The following is a 20,124-nucleotide window of genomic DNA, read 5'->3' on the forward strand; positions in this document are numbered from 1 at the left end:
TCCAAAAGTCCTATGCACCCCTATGTTCATTGCAGCATTATTTACAATAGCCAAGATGTGGAAGCAACCTAAGTGCCCATCAACAGATGATTGGATAAAGACGATGTGGTATATATATACAATGGAATACTACTCAGCCCTAAAAAAGAACAAAATTGTCCCATTTGCAACAACATGGATGGACCTTGAGGGAATTATCTTAAGTGAAATAAGCCAGATGGAGAAGGACAATCTCTGTATGACCTACTCATATGAGGAATTTAAACATGTGGACAAAGAGAAGAGATTAGTGGCTACCAGGGGAAAAGTGGGGTGGGGGGTGGGCACAAAGGGTGAAAGGGTGCATCTACAACACAACTGACAGACAATAATGTACAACTGAAATTTCACAAGATTGTAACCTATCATTAACTCAATAAAAAATAATAATGAAAAAATAAAATAAAATAAATAAAAAGTGTTCTCATTTTAACCATGAGAGATTCAGACTCTGTTGAAGCTAAGAACTGTAGACCGCCAAGGAAGTAATTTTGTAAAACAGGGATAAAAGATACTATCTCCTCAAGACTGAGGTTAGAGTAAATGAGGAACTAATTAAATAATGATATATCCTATTGATGGAATACTATGCAGCTGTTAAAAGGGACCTGCTTATGTCCTGGAATAGAATTATTTCTAAGATATGTTGTTAAATGAGTAAAGCAAAACTGTATATTTAGTATACTACCATTTTTATGGGAAGAAACAAAGAATAAATATTTGATTTTATATCCATAAAATATTTCTGGAGAAACTGGAGATATTGGTTGCCTCTGGACAACTAGGTGACTAGGGGGATAAGGTTCGGAGGGAGACTGCAACCCTCATATAACCATTTGAATTTTGAAACAGGTGAATGTATCACCTAATGAAAAAGAACTTTTTTAAACTAAAAAAAATGAAAATTTAAAGAGTCAAAGGGGAAAAAGCAAGTTAATATGGTAAATTGGTCTCCAAATAAGATCTGGCTTTGTTATAAAGGTCTCCTTGCAAGGAGACTTGACTGGCCCTCTGTAAAATCTATCCTGATGCTCTCATTCCCCTTTGCACCTCTGTTCTAGCTCTCTAGTCAGGCGTTAGCATCCCTTCCTGCTTTCAGTACTTTATTCAAACTGACTACTCTACCCCCACTCCATATCACCCACTATCATACATGCACAGATCTGGAGCAGTCTGTCTCTTTAATCCTTTAGAATTCAGATCCAAAATGTGCCACCTACCAAATACAGATTATTCATCTGTTACCCGTATGTCTGATAATATGTCTGATATTTCTCCTATATATTTCTTGATCTTAATGGTATATATATATGGTTTCCCCCACTATACTGTGATCACCACCTGGGTGTGTCAGCTGAAATCACTGACTGCCTAATGGTGCTGGTAGAAATCCTTGCCCTTTGTGGACAAAATATGATGAGGATTTTTAATGAAGCCAGACGCAATACTGGACAATGGCAATAAATCTTACTGTAAATCAGTTTGTACCAGATTAAACACATAAGCACACTGAAGTTGTCATCTGGGATGATGCTCTGAGGTTCAGAAAACGTGACCACAGGTTTGCTCTGTGGCATGTACCAGTATTTACAAGCGAGGACCACCAGCATCACTTCTGACAGGCAGGAGCCTGAGCACACAGCAGGGGTCAACCTGCCTGTGGCTCAAAAGCAATGTGAAGAACAAAGAATTGTGATAATTTTCCTTATTAGTGTACTGCATTGCTTTTGGCTCCTTAAATTGGTAGTTCTCCTAAATGCTGTCCTTTCCCCCCACCCCCAAAATCAGGTTGAAATGTGTGTGTTGTATTAGCCAAAGTATCTTGAAAGAAGATACAAATGAAGGAACAAGTGCTCTTTAGGGGGAAATCCTTCTCCCTGGCCCCTAAAGCCATCTAGAGATGGACTTAAGAAACTAAGTCATCTGCATCATAAGACTTTCCAAGGCTGAAGCAGAAATGTCTCCCCCTCATTTAACCTTGGCAGTCACAAGCCAGCTTTTGATTTTCTCCACTTCACTTCAGGATGGCAGGAGTAATAACATGGCCACACAGCTAGAGACTGTCAGCCCAAACTTGGCATATCACCTTTCCAAACACCTTTCCATTAGGAAGAGACAGGCAGCTCCTAACTGGGTCATGCCATCCATAGCCGTATCTATGCGTCAGAGGCAGCTGTGAGGAAAAGCTCCCAGGGCCACCTTTGTTTCTTATGCTTTTCATTGGGTTGCTGTTCAATAAACCTTTTAAGTTGTCGCTGAAATTGTCAGTGTAAGTTCCAAGAGAATACTAATGTCTTCCACTGTATAGTGCAGTCAGATCTGTGGTCAAACTATAATGCTGGCTCCTCACAACCCCCCACCTATTCAGGTATTCATCCCTGCCCACCAGCACTGAGTCTTCCCCAACTTTGCTTTTCTTTCATCTGAGCTCTTTCACTTATTTGGAGTGACAGATCATGGGGGAACGAGTATTGTCCATATAAGGGATAAAGTGGACCTGGTGTGTATAGAGAAAAGAGCCTTGGGCTGGTAGTCAGGAGATCTAGATTCCAGACCCAGCTTTGCTACCAGCTAGCTTTGTGATCCTGGGCCAGTTATTTAAGTTCTCTGGATTTCACATATCCTGTGAGCCCTCTTCCACTTCTAAGATTCTCTTATTCTAAGTAGATATTTGGGCTCTTTTCACTCCAGAACTCTCCTTTCTTCTGTTCAGCTATTCTGGTGAATAAGTTTATGTAATGTAGCTTCTGACATTATAGTCATACAAACTCAGTATGTGTTTCTTTCTGCCTTTGAATTGTTCAGTCACAGACTATGCCAGAGAGTAAACTGGGGACCTGGCACAACTCAGATTCTGCCTGGACTTTTCAAAAAGCCAGATGGTACCACATTTTTGAGTGCCAATTGAGCCTGTTTATACAAATTCTTTCCTATCCCAATCTAGTAGAAATCACCCAATCTTGTGTCCATCTATTGTTCAGGCAGCTGGACCAGATTTGTACAAGAGGAATACATAGGCCTTGGAAAGCTAGGCCATCTCCAGGGTGATTTCATGTTCCATGTAGACATCTTTCAGATTTGAAACTAGAATATCAACCATCCATCAGGAAGCATCATCAAATAGGGGAGGCCCAAATTCCAGTACCAACAACTGGTTTGCATGGAGAAGTGGAGTTCTGAGTGGGAGGGGAAATTGTTCTGTTTACTGTGATTTAATTATGACTTTGTGATTCAGAGATGTGGAAGCAAACATGAATGAGCCAACTCTCAGGACCAGCTGTCAAGCACTTGGCTTGTAATCTGCTGTCATCCCACTTGTCCCAAGTGCTCCCAGCTTGACAGCTCACCAGCTTGTTAAATGTTTGTTTCCTCCACTGCTCTTATTCACACCCTGGGGGCCTTATCTGAGGATCTTAGACTGTGAAAGAGCACCCCAGCTAGGCTGTTTGCTGGCTGGTAATATCCCAGTGGTTTGAGTTACAGGGACTTAGCAGCCCTGGTTTTTTCCTCCTATAGTACAAATGGCATCAGAGCCCTCTCCATGTGAGATGGAATATAATCTGTAACTGTTCTATCAAGAAATGGCATTTGTAATGAGGCTTTCCTGCTGGTGGCCTCCAGAGGTCCCTATTCTACAACTACTTAATACCACTTTAATGAGCTTTTCACTAAAAATTGCCAAGACCTCCAACATCCTTGGATATTATTTAGTTAATGGTTTATTTAGAGGAAAGGGCCCATCTTCATGGAGAGAAGGATGGGCACTTGGAATATCAAGAAGAATTGGCAATTGGCACTCTGTCCTGAGAGAATGGAAGAACTGGGAAAGAGAAAAAGAGGATAGTTATCACTTATAACAGAAGTGTAGGATTGACTGAAATGCAGAAAAAGGAATGGTTAACAAAAAGCGTTCATGTTTACCTAATATAAAACAAGTTTTGATCTACTCCTCAGGACTTATTTCTGTGGACGCAGAGAGTAATTCAGTAGGCAATGAAAGCATCCAGTTTCTTCTGATCTGATTCTATTTTCACTGAGCAATCTTCTGAGGTGAATTCAGTTTCCTTAGTAGATATTCCTACTGAGAAGTATAATGACCAGCTGTTATCATTTTAGTTCTCTGAACAGTTACTATTCTCATAATAAATTGGCCTTCTGATTTCTTTTCCTTTCCTGGGCAGTTTAGTTAGCAGGAATCAGTTTTTCCTGAGCCAGCTGAGAAAATCAAGTGCTAAATTTCTAAATCTTAGAACTTCTACAGTCATATAGATTCCCTAACTCCCCTTTCAGCAGTTAACCACATCTCATCACAATAATATCTTTTGCTTAAGTCTTTCTGTTCCAAGGGATGTTGATTCCTCCTTCACCCTAACTCACATCCTGGGAGGAGGGGTGGTATGAACAGTGACTCAGAGCTGCAGGAAGAGGAATTGGCTCTTCCCATCCTCCTCAGCAGTATAGTCTCCCTCAAGTCAGAGGCTTTGAACACTAAGGCATAGCCCAGCTTGTGGCCAATGTACCTTTCCTCTACCCTTTGCCACACAAGATCCTCAACTATTTCTGTATACCTTCACCCCCATCTCCACCCTCAGATTCCAGAAAATACCAATAAATCATTCTTTGCACTACTAAGCCACCTCAGCAGTTATCTTGTGGCATTCTCTCATCTGAATATGAGAAAATTAAATTTAAAGAGATAAATGACTCCCTCAGAGTCACACAGCAAGTTGGTAGTGGAGCCAGGACTAGAGCTCAGGTCTTGTGACTCCAAGTACAGTTTTCCTACTGCATCACCTTGCTCCTCTGCATTGCTCTGGTATTTGTATCTCAGCAGACAGTGACCTTGGTGGCAATGTGGTGAATATATGGAGGTGAGAGAGGTGAAGTGAAAGATTGATTGCAGAAAAAAATGACAAGAAAGAACTGAAGTTATAGGAATGAAATAAGCAGAGAAGGCACACTGACTCTTAAGTTCACATTGTTTCTGGATTAATCTAATCTGATGTTTATAGAGAACACTTCATTGCTAGTTGATTCATAAATAGAAATTAATCCTTTTTTTTCCTCTGAGTTTTACCTTGCATAAGTGGGCCTATAAGCAATAACATAATTTATAGATGTAGTCAGATCAGGTTTGAGGTTAAACGGGAGAGAAGGCAGTGGAAATTGCCTAGTCCTTCCTGGCTGGTTTCATGAGAACCCACTTCTCACATGATTGCTAGTGTTTAACAGTAAATGTCAGAGAAAGAGAAAATAGCAGTAAAGAAGAGATTTTCTGCTCAGGTCTGGGGAAAAAAAAAAGGCTGCATACTGATCTAGTGAGATTGGGGCCACGCTTACCCAAGAGGCACATTTGGAAAAGACAAAGTGGCTGGTAGAAAACCTGTAGGGAGGATGGGCCAGGAGCTCATCCATGCAGGTCCTTCACTGTCAATCAGTAACTGAAGGGTGCAGCCTTAGTGTACTCAGACAAGCCTCCTTGTTCCCCACCTCCCCTTCCTTTTGCTGCCTGGTTATTTCCTTGACTTTTTGTTATCGTGTTCTTTCCAGTGGGAGGGAAGTGCCAAGGAGACTATAGTAATATCAGGGTTTCTTTTTTTTTTAAGGCATTCGTCTGATATTAATTTATTAGAAGAGCTGCCACTACATGCTCTAGACTATTAGAACCCTATCCTCAAATATTATGTGGATTTTCACTTTTCAAAATTTTATTATGGTAAAATGTATATAATATAAAATGTACTATTTAAACCATTTTTAAGTGTACAAGTCAGGGGCATTAATTACATTCACAATGTTGTACAACCAGTACCACTATCTATTTCCAAAACTTTTCCATCACCCCAAACAGAAAATCTGTACCCATTAACCACTAACTCCCCATTCCCCCTCCCCCCAGGCCCTGGTAACCTCTAATCCACATTCTTTCCCTATGAATCTAATATCAGGCATTCTTACTTAACTATATATGTGCCTCCTAAAGTGTAGCAGCAGTAGAAAAGAATGGAACCTTAGGTGAAAAGGAAAGGGATTATGGATTAAAAACTAAATTATTATTTTCTTAACTATAACTTAAATATACTTGAAAACCTTTTATAATGACTGAGTAGTTTTATCCTCCCATTCAGAGACTGCAAAATGAAAGTCCCTCTGCTATGCTAATTCAGCATCTTTCTTCTTTCAGTTACCATGCAGCAAGTGGCCAGGACAGTGGCTAAAGTGGAACTCTCAGACCATGTGTGTGATGTGGTTTTTGCGCTCTTTGACTGTGATGGTGAGTGGGGCCCTCTGGAGGAAGGCGGGAAAGTGCCCTTGAAGCAGACATAGTTTCTAATGGAGACTTGCAGGCAGCTCCAGTGTACTGGCCTATACCTCTTCTGCTAACCCCTTTCCCACATTAATAGCTCCAGCCCTCAGCATCATGACATTGAGAAATAAAACCCCTGGTCCTGGTTTGTGTTTTCCATTTCTTCTTGTAATTCCAATTTGCTTGTAGGCCTAAATTAATTTATTCCGTAAGGATCTTAAAAACGGAAACAAAAATATTAGACCCATCTTGCTACTTAGTAGATTAGGAGCACTTGAGTATTTGAATGTCTCTAGGAAGAAGTGGTATTGATCTCTCCACCTCCGTGGTACATTTCAGTCATTCACATTCCATCTTAGCATTGCAGCTCCACACTGTGGCTGTTGTGTCTGTGACTGTTCTGTAGTTTAGCCCATTGCTAACTATGAACCAGGCACTGTGCTAAGCTGCTCATTTAATTCTCTGACACAGGAACTATTATTAACAACATTTTACAGATAAGGAAAACTGAGACTCAGAGAGGTTAAGTAATTTTCTCAGGATCACAGAGGTAGTAGTAGATGGCAAAACCAGGATTTGAACCAAAGCTGTGCTGCCTCCCTCCATCCTACATTACTTCCATTGCTCATCTCACAGACAGGATTCATTGTTCACCTTCTTCTAGGAAGCTAGGCTGATGGAATTCAAAACCAGCTCAAAAGCTCCCACCTATGTGAAACTTTCCATTTTGGTCCCAGCACAGTGAATCACTCTGTTTTTCCATTCCTTAACTTCGTTTGATTTGCCTGCATTACTACCTTACACTCTTATCTCTGTGTATGTGACTTAACTTCCGTGCCAGATTGTGTGCGTTTTGAGGGTAGTCCTGTCCACCTTTGGACCACCCCACAGGGCCTCAGATAGTACTTTGCACATAAAAGGTGTTCATTAACTTAAGCTATTTGAGTTATTAAGTTAAACTTGAGTTATTTAAATCTCCTGCCTGCACCCACACCCTAAATCTGAGTCAAAGGAAGCCCCAGGGCCAGGACATCCTCAGGTAGGGGTGGGTTACTCTCTAGAGCTGCCCTGTCCAATATGATACTGCTAGTCACTGTGGCTATTTAAATTTAAATTAATTAAAACTAAAAGCAATTTAGAACTCAGTTCCTCTGTCTCTCCAGCCACATATCAAGTGCTCAATAGTCACATGGGGCTAGTGGCTGCTGTATTGAATGGCACAAATGAAAAACATTTCCTTCATCGCAGAGAGTTCTAATGAACAGCACTGCTGTAAGAGATGTTAACTTCCCTCAGATTTGGTTTTTACTCTAATCACTTCTGGAGTTTGAGCTTTTCCCAAAAAACATTATTTTTATAATTTTTGAAGCAGTATCTTAGAGCTGGTCTGTGAAGTGAATATGGGAATAAAGGCAGCCACCCTCACAAGCTCCCCTCTTCTCCTAGGAAGTCCTGGGAAATGTTTTCCAGCCTTTTAGAAGGAGGCTCTGTCAATATCAACTTGAATCACCTTTAGATCATTTAACGTCTCTTGGGCTTATTTTCTTAATCTACAGAAAAAGAAAGTATATATTAAATAAAAAGCCATTGTTATTTCTACCAGTACAAGATCTTATGTCAAAATGCCAGAGGACAGACAATTCCGATTTGCCAACAGACTTGTTCCTCACAGAATTTAAAGTTGCTTTCACAGATCACAAATGACGGTCAGTCGTATTCCTGGTTCATAAGTAACAGAAGCCGTTCAGACTGATCCGCCCTGGCCCGAGGGAAGCAGAAAGCAAATGCCATAGTAGTTTGAGTGAAATGGCCTCAGGTTTTTTCATCTTAAGCTTCTTTTTATACAAAATATTAAGAATCTTGTTTAGACCTTTTTTGTTCTTTTAATTACATTCTTTTTTATATACTTTGTTTTTATTGAGGTCACGTTGGTTTGTAACATTATATAAATTTCAGGTGTACATCATTATATTTCAACTTCTGTATGGACTACATTGTGTTCACCACCAAAAGTCCAGTTGTCAACCATCACCATACATGTTCCCCTTTTGCCCCCCCCCCCCTTCCCCTCTGGTAACCACCAATCTGTTCTCTGTATCTATGTGTTTGTTTATCTTCCAGGTATGAGTGAAGTCACTCACTAATTTTCTCTCTTCGTCTTACTTATTTTGCTTAGCATAATACCTTTAATTACATTTTTAATAAGCCGTGTTGTTGATTACTTTCAGCTTAGCCAGGCTACTTCTTAACTTTTTATATTGAAGTATAATATACATACAGAAGCTACAAATATCCTAAGTGTACAGCTTTATAAATTTTTAAAAACCAAACACACCTGTATAAGTCAGCATTATCCAGAAACATCACATAACCAGAACAATGAACCCCCCCAGTGCTGCCTTCCAGTCACTTCCTCTCCCAAGGGTAGCCACTTTCCTGACTTCTAGTACCGTAGATTAGTTTTACCTGTTTTTTGTTTGTCTTAATCTTTTGTGTGTGTGTGTGTGAGGAAGATTGGCTCTGAGCTAATATGTGTTGCCAATCTTCCTCTTTTTGCTTGAGGAAGATTGTTGCTGAGCTAATATCTGTGCCAGTCTTCCTCTGTTTTATATGAGACGCCATCAGAACATGGCCTGACGAGTGGTGCTAGGTCCGCACCCAGGATCCTAACCTACAAACCCTGGGCCGCCAAAGTGGAGCACACGAACTTAACCACTACAGGCCAGCCCTTGTTTGTCTTAATCTTGCTGTGAGGTATATCTGAGGTTTCCCATCCTCTCTTCAGCCAGAAAACATGGGCCAGTTTAGGTTTTCAGGTACTCTCTACAGAAGTGAACCATTTATTCCCTCTGTGTACTCTCCTGCCAGACCGATCATTAGTACAGGTCTGTTTGCTGATTTCCTGTTGTCTTATCACCACCAGTAATGACTGCCATTTTTTTAATCAGCAGATATTTACTCCTGGGCATTGGTCAAAGGATATCTGTCCTCTACTGTTGGAGTGGTAACTGTTCCATGTGGCTTGAGGGGGTACCCTTTGGTTAAACCAGATACTCCAAGTTCTCTTCCAGACCTGAGAGTCTGCCACTGAACAGGGTAGAATGCAAAAACTATGAGAAAATGCACTTAACCCAAAGCTAGATTTTTATTTTGGTTTTCACCATGTAAAGCCTGCATCCTCTCTCACCTGGCCTATTGTAACAGCCTCCTAACTGGCTCCCATACTCTAGTTGTGCCATTCTCCAGTCCATCCCCATATATCCAGCCAGAGAAATCTATCCAAAATGGAAATCTAACTGCATCTTATTCCCCTGCTCCCAGTCCTTTCCTGACGCTTCTCTGCCTAAAAGATAAAGTGTGAACCCTTTAACGAGAATACAAGATCCTTGAGGACCTGTCTCCTGCCTGCCTCTTTAGTTTACTTGCCCACCACTGTGTGTCCAGCAATATCTAATTATTTATAGTTCTCCAGCAGCCATGCTGCTTCCTGCCTGTGCCTTTGCTTATGATACTATCACTACCTAGAATGCCTCCCCCGTCTCTTTCCTCCTTGGTTGGCCAATTCCTGCTCATCCTTTGGGATTCAACTTAGGAGTCCCTCAAAGAAGCCTTTACTGATCCATACTTACACCACCCCAAGCTTGGGTAAGATATTCTTCCTCCCCTAACATCCTCTGGCATTTTCCCTGTCATGGCATTTACCAAACTGGTGAAATAGTGTATTTGTCTCTCCCAAAACCAGGGAGTATTTCAAGGGACAAAATCTTGTTTATCTCTTTATTCTCAACACCTAGCACATGATCTGACAGACAATATAATCTCAGTCGATTTTTGTCACACTGCAGTGAACTATCATTGAGTTGCAGTCAGAAAGATCAAACCAGTTTATTTTAGGCCAAGAGGATTGAATTTGGATGTGAGAGAGCACTGGGTTTTAGAACCCATATTGTGCGAGCAATGGAATTTTCTCAATCTTTGTTGTTGCAAGGTCTTCACTTATCCTTGTTGTGTTTGTCTTCCTCTAGGCAATGGGGAGCTGAGCAATAAGGAATTTGTTTCCATCATGAAGCAACGGCTGATGAGAGGCCTGGAGAAGCCCAAAGACATGGGCTTCACCCGCCTAATGCAGGCTATGTGGAAATGTGCACAGGAAACTGCCTGGGACTTCGCTTTGCCTAAACAGTAACCCAAAACTGCAAGATGGGCCACCTCTCCACCCCAGGCACACTGGACCCTTGAAAAGAGCCTTCACACAGCCCTTCCTGCTGCTGCTTCTGGAAGTAGTGTCCCCTTCCTCCTGAGAATGATCTCAGGATTCAACCAGTTTCCCTCTCCACCCTTCCATGTCCCAGTGTTCTGCTAGGCTCTGATTCTGCCCAATGATTATCCCCATAGGTTCTCAAAAACATGAACAAATCCTAAAAGGTCAGACCTTTGGCACCTTCCAACAACATTACCCATTCAAGTGGATAGTGTTATGGATAAGGAATGCAGGGAACCATCCACATACTGCCAACCCTGGGAAACATCCCATTGTCAAGTCATCTTTGCTGTGGATTTCTATTAAGAATATTCCTTGCTTTTCCTCCTGCTGGTGTTTTTAAGCTACAAGTTGGCAAAACCTCTGGCAGGCAAAAGGAAGTTTGTGATGAATGATAATGAGGATGATCCAGGCACCCTGAACTGGTGGGAAGCCTAGCCAGAGAGGAAGGATCTGTGTCAATCCCCAGGGTGGTTCTGAGGCCTGCTCCAGGAAGGTGATGTGCACGGTGGGAACAGAGCATGATTCAGAATTTAAAGCAGCTGCTTCACAGCTCTCTCTAATCCCTTCTTTTCCTTTCAGGCTTCCTAAGAGGGAGACTCCCTAAGACTCCACCACAACTCTGTGCTTAACAAGCAGCAGTGATTAAGTTCATGTTCTCTGCAAGTGCCATTTCCCCTCCAGGAGTGTGTCTCTGAGGCTGGGGCCTGACTCAGAGCCTATCTACCTTCTGTCTTAAACACTTGCAGAATGTCACTTTAATTATAACAGTTTGCAGTAAACCCCGCCCCCCCCCCAAAGCCTCTTGTTTCCTTTATTTTAGGATGCCCTGGGGCCCTTTTCATTTGACTTCTCCACTGGGTTTCAGATCTGACTAGTAGCAGACCTGTTTTCTTTCTACCAGAATCTGGTTCTTCCTTTTGAAAGGCAACTTTATGCACAAACAAAAAGTGAGGGCATTTGGAGGTTAGTGGTGGCAGTGTCCCAGCACAGTTTGGATAGCATTTCATCCTGGGCCAGGGTACACAGTCCCTGATTACTCATGCCCCATGATAAGGAACGAAGATAGGGTGGTGGAGTATAGGAGGAATCATCTAGTATGGTGGACCTAAATGTTAAGAACCATAGCAACCAGTGTTATATATGGACTCAACCTTGCCACTAAATCAGTGTGGCCTTGAGCAAGCAAGTAATTTCCCATCTCTTTCCTCATGTGTAAAATGACAGGTAGGGTTGAGCTTAATAGTCTCTAAGGCATCTTCCAGGTCCAAAAGCCTCTCCTTCAGCTCTCCTCCAGAATTCCTACACCCTCCAGAAGAACCAGGTAATGCCCCCTGGCATGACAGAGGCTCAAGTCTGATGTAAGAGAACTAACACACCAAAATCCAGTGCTTCCTGCAAGTCCTGGCAGTTGGTAAGGAGTGCTTATCAGCCAGAGAAGAGCAGAGGCCTGGGTCTGCACCTGTGCCTCCACAAGAACAGTACCGATCCCCGCATTTTCTCTAAAACAACTGAACAACCTCCTTCTAGCATCCTTTCTGGATGCAGATTAGGTATCTCTAAAAGGAGTTTGCCTTATCTCCCACCCTGTCCTCTCAGGTATGTATGAAGTGTAACCTTTGCCTTGCTCATTGTCCCAGGGCTGAGGCATCAGCAAGATGTGCACTTTTCTTAAATTTGTCCCAGAATCCCAAGATCACTTTTTCCTGATCCTCATTTCTCCAGCCTGAAAGAGAAGTCCCATTCACAGCTTCCATGGGACATTCATTCCCCTATAAGAAGAGATCTGCTGATTGGCCTGGGTTTTCTGAAGCTGAAAACCAGAGCATAGCAGGAGAGGGTAAGGATCTCACCTGCAACATCCTTGGTCAAGGCACCTATCACAGGTACATGCAACTCCAACTGAACTCCATTAGCTCCTAGGAGTGCCCGGGGAAACAGAGGAGGAACAGGTGCTCAAGAAGACAGGACGGCCACACTTTGGCACAACAGGGTAAATATGTAGGTGAGGTACAAGCTAAGTCACCCACAAGAGGCCAGGGTCCCCCAAGAAGTCCTTTAGCAAAGTGGCCTATGAGGAGGCTGAGAGGATTTTTAGTAGGCAGAGTTTAGGGATAGTCTGGGTGCATTTGGGAATACAAAAGTCTGATTTGTGCTTCTCTTTCTATTCAAATTGTCTCTTCTACCTAGATAAAATAACCTTCCTCTCTTCCTTCAAGACTCAGCTCAAACTGCCCCCTCCTTAAGAAGCCCTCCTTGATCATCTTCCAGACAAGACTAGTAGCCCTTCCTTTGGGACCGTTTGCCCACCCATAATGAAACAGCTGTAATTTGATGTAATTTTTGTGAGATTGTCACCCACAAAGTTCAGACCTAAAGCAGTGACATGATCAAAGAAACAGTCTACCACCAAAAGCTAATTTAACAATAATTCTTGGACAATGAAAAAGTCATACTAGCAGTACCTCAGTAAATTCCTCCCACACACTCACAGCCATTCTCTACTTCTGATGTCATTGTTCTCTACTTCTTTAAAACAAAAATAACTCTTTCTCCTGTTCTAGACCTTAGGCTTTGGGGAGGGAAAGAAACTCAGAGGGGTCAGGCTGCTAGGCTTCCTCACCTTGGGCTCAGCATCATCCACAAGGATAAGCAGGGAGAACCTGAAGAGGGAGTTACTAAAGAAAAGGGGCTTAAGAACATGCACAGTCCTCAAAAATGATCATTCTGATAGTTTTTAGTGTCCCACCTAGTTTTAGCTCTGATTGGAGCATATACACGCTAGAACTGAATCGGACTCTGAGACAAAGGAGAGGTCCAGGTAACAACTGCTACTAGACAAGGAGGAAGGCACAGAAGCATGGTCCCCTAGCCAGAGCATCTTCTCCAAGCCCCACAGCCCAAGCAGGTTATGTGCTCCTGACAAGCAGCTCATGAAAGGAAGGAGCAGAGTCAGAGTTTAGCTTTCAGGCTTCAGGTGCCACCTGCCGGCAAGAAGGCTCAGCGCAGGGACTCACTGGCCTGGAGCAGGGGAGGGGAGGCTGCCAGCCTAGCCCCAGCCCTGCTCTGAAGAATAGGGCTCCCAAGGACCTGAGTGGCATAGGGCAGGCCGAGGTGGGATGAACAGCCAGAGATGGACCATAACCATGAAGAGAGACACTGTGGATATAACTATAATCAAGGGGAGGAGAGGAGCAATGCTTATGTATTGTTCTCTGTGGCTCCAGAATGGCAATTTTTACCAGCAAGTGAGAGGGTATGAGTCACTCTGTTCACTCTACAACTCTTTACTGATCACCTACTGTGTGCCAGGCACTGAACAAGGTCTTGAAGGAATTTGCATTCTAGTGAAGAAAACAGAAAAGAAGCAATACGGTTAGATACAGGCTGCTGGGAGAGCACTTAGACTAACAGAAAGGCCATCTAATCCAGATTTGGAAGTTCAAGGCAGGCTTGCAGAGGAAATGATTTTTTTTAATTAAAAAAATGAGACCTGAGAGTTGAGTAGGAGTTAGCAAAGGGGAAATGAGGAGTGTGCAGGCAGAGGGTACCAAGTGTGCAAAGGTCCAAAGGTCAGAAAAGCATGTTTCATTCCGGGAACTGAAGTTCTAGGGAGTATCAGTACAGACTGGGGAGTGACTTGGTGACCCAAGAATTAATTAAGATGGCAGTCATTCACAAAAAATAAAAGTAAAAAGTACATTTGGATATTTTAAAACACACATAACTCATAGGTTATAGAAAAAAATCATGGAAATTTTAAAATGCTTAGAACTGAATATGATAATGAAAATATGAGATATTAAAACTTGTGGGACACAGCTACAGGGAAACATAAACTTCTTAACAACTTCTATACTTATTTACAGAAGATGAGCTTATTATTAATTAATAAGCTAAGCATCTGCCTCATAAAGTTGGAAAAAGAACATATTAAAACCCAAACAAAAACATAACAGCAAAAATAAGAAATGTAAAAATGTATATAACTAGATACTACAGCAATTTAAAAAATAATATTGTGAACAACTTTATGCCAATAAATTTGAAATAGTTTTTTAGAAAATATAACTTACCAGACACAAGAAAAAATTAAAAATCTGAATAGACTACATAATACATTGAATCAGTAGTTAAAAACCTACTTATGACAAAAAGTACCAAACCCAGATTTATATGAGGGATAAAGAAAATAAGACCTGTCAGCCCCAATAAGGAGTTTGGACTTCTATCTTACTGGTAATTAGGAGCCATGGGGTTTTAAGCCGGAAAATGACATAATGAGCTTTACATTTTAGAATGATGACTCTGCCTGCAATGCCACAGATGGATTGGAGTGGGATCCAGGTTGGAGACTGCTATAATAACAGGTGTTGGAAGCCAGGATTAGGGGAGTGGCTGCAGAGTTGGAGAGTCACTAACCAACTTGGGAGATGTTTAGGTCAGCCCTGCGGGGTAAGGGTGAGGGCTTAGAAACTGAAGGATGGGAAGAGACAGGGAATAAGGATGAAACCCAGACTGTTTGGGTAACTAGGTGTATGGTAGTGCTCTTCAGTGGGATTGGGAGGCTGAGAGAACCAGGTTTGGATGGGAGATGATGAGGCAATCTTTTGACATGTTGAGGTGCCTGAGAAAAATCCCAGTAGGAGTATCTAGTAGGTAGTTAGATATGAGTCTGGACACAGGCAAGGAGTCTAGGGTGGAGATATGGTTTGGGAATCTCCTAAAAAAACCTGAACTCAGGCCAGTCCTGGTGGCCTAGTGGTTGAGTTCAACACGCTCCGCTTCAGTGGCCCAGGTTTGCTTCCGGGCGGGAACCTACCCCACTCGTCTGTTAGCAGCCATGCTGTGGTGGTGGCTCACATAAAAGGAAAAAAGGGGAAGATTGGCAATGGATGTTAGCTCAGGGCGAATTTTCCTCAGCCCAAAAAAACCAAAAAACCTGGGCTCTCCCAATTTCAAGGCCAACTAACTATGAACACATGAAGTCTGAATCAGTTTCCTAAAGCCAGCTCCTTCTCTTCCCCAAGGGAAGCTGGGAATAGAGACCACAAGTGAAAAGACTGAATCAAAGAACCTGTACAAGTTTGTTAGAAAAGGCTGCAAGTGCCCTGTGCCCTTATCTGTCCAGCCTCCAGCTCTGGCCCTCCCCAGGTGTCAAGGTCTCCTCTTCCTCCTCTAGGTAGAAGGAAACAGAGCAAGGGACTGAAGTAGAGATCCAGGGATGCTAAGGGGAAATATTCATGTGTTCACTCAACAAATAATTTATTGAAGCTCAAATTGAAAATTCAATTATCAGTCATTCACATTCTTGGGTGAATTTTCATCATCTTCAATGTGAGGTTTAGGTTTTTGTTTTTTCTTTAATAGGTAAACATTCACATGTTTCCAAAATCAAACACAAAAAAGGCATACATTGGAAAGCCTCATTCCCCACCATTCCCACAGCTGCATGGTATTCTATTGTATATTACTGCTTAATCAATAAGGGTAGTTTCTTCAGGAAGAGATTTTGGAGCCTGGAGCTCTCTGAAAGGGAGGTCTTGGCAGGTCGCCCTTGGAGGCAGCAGGGGACACTGGGGAGCCAGAGAGCAAAAGAGCAAAGGACAGGAGCGGAGGGCACTCCACTGGCTTGGGAATTCTTCCTGAAGCCTTAGGAAGGAATTTATCCCCCTGGCTAGCTCAGGGAAACTCTGGATAAACTGTTTGGGGAGAGAAAAACCTTCCTCTGGGATTCATTTATTCTATTCTTTTAACAAATATATATTGAGCCACTATTAGGTATCAGGCCTTGTGCTCAGGCCACAGGGAACATGAGAGCAAGATCTCCATCTTGGTTTAGCTGGAGACTGCATGTAAACACATTCACAAGCAAAAGACCCCAACTGTGCAGGGCAGTGAAGATGGGTGCCCTGCTTAAGTGCTATGGAAATTCAAAGCAGGGAGAGCTCGTGGAGGAGAAGGCCCTTTCTCAGCCTCAGACCCTGGCTCAGATGTCATCTACCCCAGAAAGCCTTTCCAGTTTTACACACAACCAGCAGCTCCCTTTTCTGAGCCTCCTTGAGCTTACATACAATCCCACTGTTGTACGTACCACACTGTCATCTAATTCTTTTACTAGACTGAGCTCCCTGACATCAGGTTCTGTCCTTTATTCATGGTGCATCTCTGAATCCCTAAAGTTCTGCAGAGTGCCTGGCTTTCAGTATAGACAACAGATGAAATTAATTCTGTCTCTTCACTGAGGAGATAGAGTTTAAGCTGAGCCCTGAAGATGTTAGACTTGGATAGATGGAAAAGATTATTAAGGAGGACAGGCAGATAGACAGGAGCAAGGTGAAACGTATCTTAGTAGAGATGGGGAGGGTACAATGGGAGATTAAAGCATGTTAAGGTCAGACTGAATTCTTGGTGTCCCCAGAGAAGAGAACTCTGGCTGCTGGTGGTCACCTAATGCAAGGGCAGTTTCAGCTCTAGGAGCAAAATGAGAGACGTTGAGATTTATTTGGAGAATCATTTTCCCAGTGACTTGTGGATATCTGTGGAAACAATTAAGGATTTTGTCTCTCTTTTTAAGCCTCATCCTCCCACACATACCCTGATTCCAGCTAGTCAGAATAGAAGTTTCTGATTTTTTCCTTAGATCAATATCATGACATTTTGATTTCAAGAACTCTGAGGGAGAAACTGTAATTTCACTCAGCCCTAGCATACAAGATCCATTTTTAAACAAAATTTATAGACCAAGGGCTATAATGTTTAACATGTACTGAGCAGGAATGTGCCTCTCTTCCTGGCCTTTGGACTGAGAAAGTACAAAGACCATAGAAAGTCAAATTGCCTCAGGACAAAAAACAAGAGACCCCATTTGACTGAGATCTATAAGAAAGGTAGGGAGTGATAATATGGAGGCTGATTAGACCAGCATTCAGGCTCAGTCTGTGATCCCTTCTGAAACAACAAAGCCTTTCTGAAATAAAACAGTTCAGAGAAAGAGCGCAGCAGCAGAGGGGAGGAAAGGAGAAGACTGCAAAAACAAGGCATAAAGAGGTCCTACCACACACACTCCACCCGCCTCTCCAGATCCTTACTGCTCCAGACCTTGCCAACCAAGCCAAATTACTGACTGCAGACTCAACATTTAAATAAGATTGTGTCATTTATATGCATTGCATGAAAGGAGAGGAGGGCTTACCAGCCAATAGCCAGGAGATCACAGTCCAGTTCCTTAACACAACAAAAGTACAGGCCTTCTTTCATACATGAGTACCCTCTTCACAAAGTGAAGTACCTGTGGTCAGCCCGAGAAGAGGAGTCTTATGATACTCAGGAAATGGAAGAGGAGACCTCATGATATTTAGCAGGAGAGGGGAAGATGGACACTGCAGTCCTAGGTCAACAAACCTCAGAGAGGCTACTTAAAAGGCGTCCAAGTATTTATCCATTAACACATACTAAGGACCTATCAATTTGTGAAGACCTTAACTTCCTCTAAGTATGCAGCTGTATTATTAGGGAGGGGCTGATTTCTTCACCACCACCTCCCCCCCCAGGATATTCTAACAGGCCAGCTTGGAATCATAAAAGTTTGCACTGGGAAGGGAACAGTGGGAATGGAAAGGAAGGTTGGATGTGAAGAAATTTCCAAGGAGTGAGCATGTAACCAAGAAGGCCATGGGCTTGCTTCTTATTACTCTAAAAAAGTAAAAGCTACCTAAAAAGAACTTCCTCATGTTCCCACTTCCAAATCTACCAGCTGGCCCACAGTACACCTAGCCACACTGCCTTCCCTCCTGAAAATCAATGAGCTGTCCATGCAGCTATCCAAAGCCATCCTCTCACTTGTGCCACAGATCCCGTCTACTCCTGTAAATTGTCTCCTCTCTTTCCTTAATTACCAAAATTTCTTGGCCAATTAAATATTACAGAATGCTATAATATATCCCATCTTAAAGGAAAAAAACACAAAACTTACCCACATCCCTCTCCACTACCAATCCATTTCTTCCTCATTCTCTTAAATCCATTCCTGTCAGGCTTCCACCTCTACTATCCACTGAGAGCAAACTTGTCGAGTTCACCACTGACCTCCAAATTGTAAAACCCATTGGCCATTTCTCAGTCCTCACACTGCTTTGCCAGTGTTTGGCCCCTCCCTGCCTCTTGAAACATTTGCTTTCTTCAGCTTCTGAAATAACTCATTTTCTTACGTTACAAGCTGCTTCTTCATTCTCTCTTCTTGGATTCTTCTCTTCCAGATGCCTAAATATTGGGGTGTCACAGGGCTCAGTAATCAGACTTCTACTCTTCCCTATCTACACTCACTTTGGTGCATTTAGTTCCATAGCTTTAAATACCATTTGTATTCTTTTGCCCATCTAGCCCCACAGCTTTAAATATCATTTATATATGCTGATAATTTCCAAAATTATATTTCCAGCCCCACCTTCTTCCCTAAACAGTACATATATACAGCTTCCTACTCTACATCTCCACTTGACTCTGAAAGGCATCACAAACTTAACACACTCTAAATCAAACATTTAATATTCCCCCAATAAACTGCTCTTCTCACAGGCTTCCTCCAGTTTTCCCAGTTTGGGCAAATGGAAACTCTGTTCTTCCACTTAAATCAGGCCAAAAATCTTGGAATCATCCTTGACTACTCTTTCTCTCACATCCCTCATCCAACACATCTGCAAAATTGGTTTGACTGTACCTTCAAAATATATCCAGAATTCTACTGCTTCACAACACTTCCACCATTGCCCTTATCCAAGTTACCATTAATTCTCACCTGGATTATAATAGTAGCCTTCTAACTCTCACCTGTACTAGCCTCTTACCAAATCTCACTTGAGAGGCCAAGTAATGTAAGGACTGAGAAATGACGAATGGATTTGGTGATGTGGGTCATTGGTAACCTTGACAAGATTGCTTCACTGGAGTGCTGGGTGTGAAAGGCTGACAGAACTGGATTCCACTCTATAGTGAAATCCTACATGCTCCCTATAGTGTATTCTCCTTGTTGATCCTGTAATAACTCACCAAGAAAATTCCCGTTTCAGAGCCCTTGTATCTGCTCTTCCTTCTTCCTGGACCACCCTTCCTCCAGATAGTCACATCTGGAATACCTGCTCTCCCTCCTGAATTCAGATTTGTTAAAGTGACAGCTTCTGAGAGAAGATTTCTCATATCAAGCGATTTAAAATAGCACCTCCCACTCTATCTTTTCTTAATTTTTCTTCACAATATTTACCACTATCTGAATATCTCTCTTTATCGGATGTCTCCCCACCCCCTTGCACACACTAGAATGTAAGCTCGATGAGGGCAGGGGCTTTGTTTGGTTCACCACTGTATACCTAGCCTGGCAAATAGCGGGTACTCAATAAATATCTGTTGAATGAATAAATAAATGACCTTCATTTCAAACGCACAGTTACTACCAAGAACGTGCAAGCATACTCAACTTTAAGACCTCCGAATATGACCCACAGGGCTCCAGGAATGTGGG

General features: G+C 42.4%; 1 protein-coding gene across 2 annotated transcripts in view; it reads left to right on the forward strand.

Annotated features, from left to right (window-relative positions):
* The window catches only part of MICU1 (mitochondrial calcium uptake 1), a 234,750-nt gene extending 214,728 nt beyond the window's left edge, over positions 1–20,022 (forward strand). For both annotated transcript variants that reach the window (XM_046651419.1, XM_046651428.1), the window contains 2 exons: positions 6,224–6,313; positions 10,372–20,022. In XM_046651419.1, the coding sequence (XP_046507375.1) occupies positions 6,224–6,313; positions 10,372–10,532 (251 nt within the window). In that variant the 3' untranslated portion in view covers positions 10,533–20,022. The remainder of the gene's footprint in view (positions 1–6,223; positions 6,314–10,371) is intronic.
* Positions 20,023–20,124: the final 102 nt, after the last annotated feature.

This window comes from Equus quagga, chromosome 2 (assembly GCF_021613505.1).
Source record: "Equus quagga isolate Etosha38 chromosome 2, UCLA_HA_Equagga_1.0, whole genome shotgun sequence".
NCBI classification, from domain to species: Eukaryota; Metazoa; Chordata; class Mammalia; order Perissodactyla; family Equidae; genus Equus; species Equus quagga.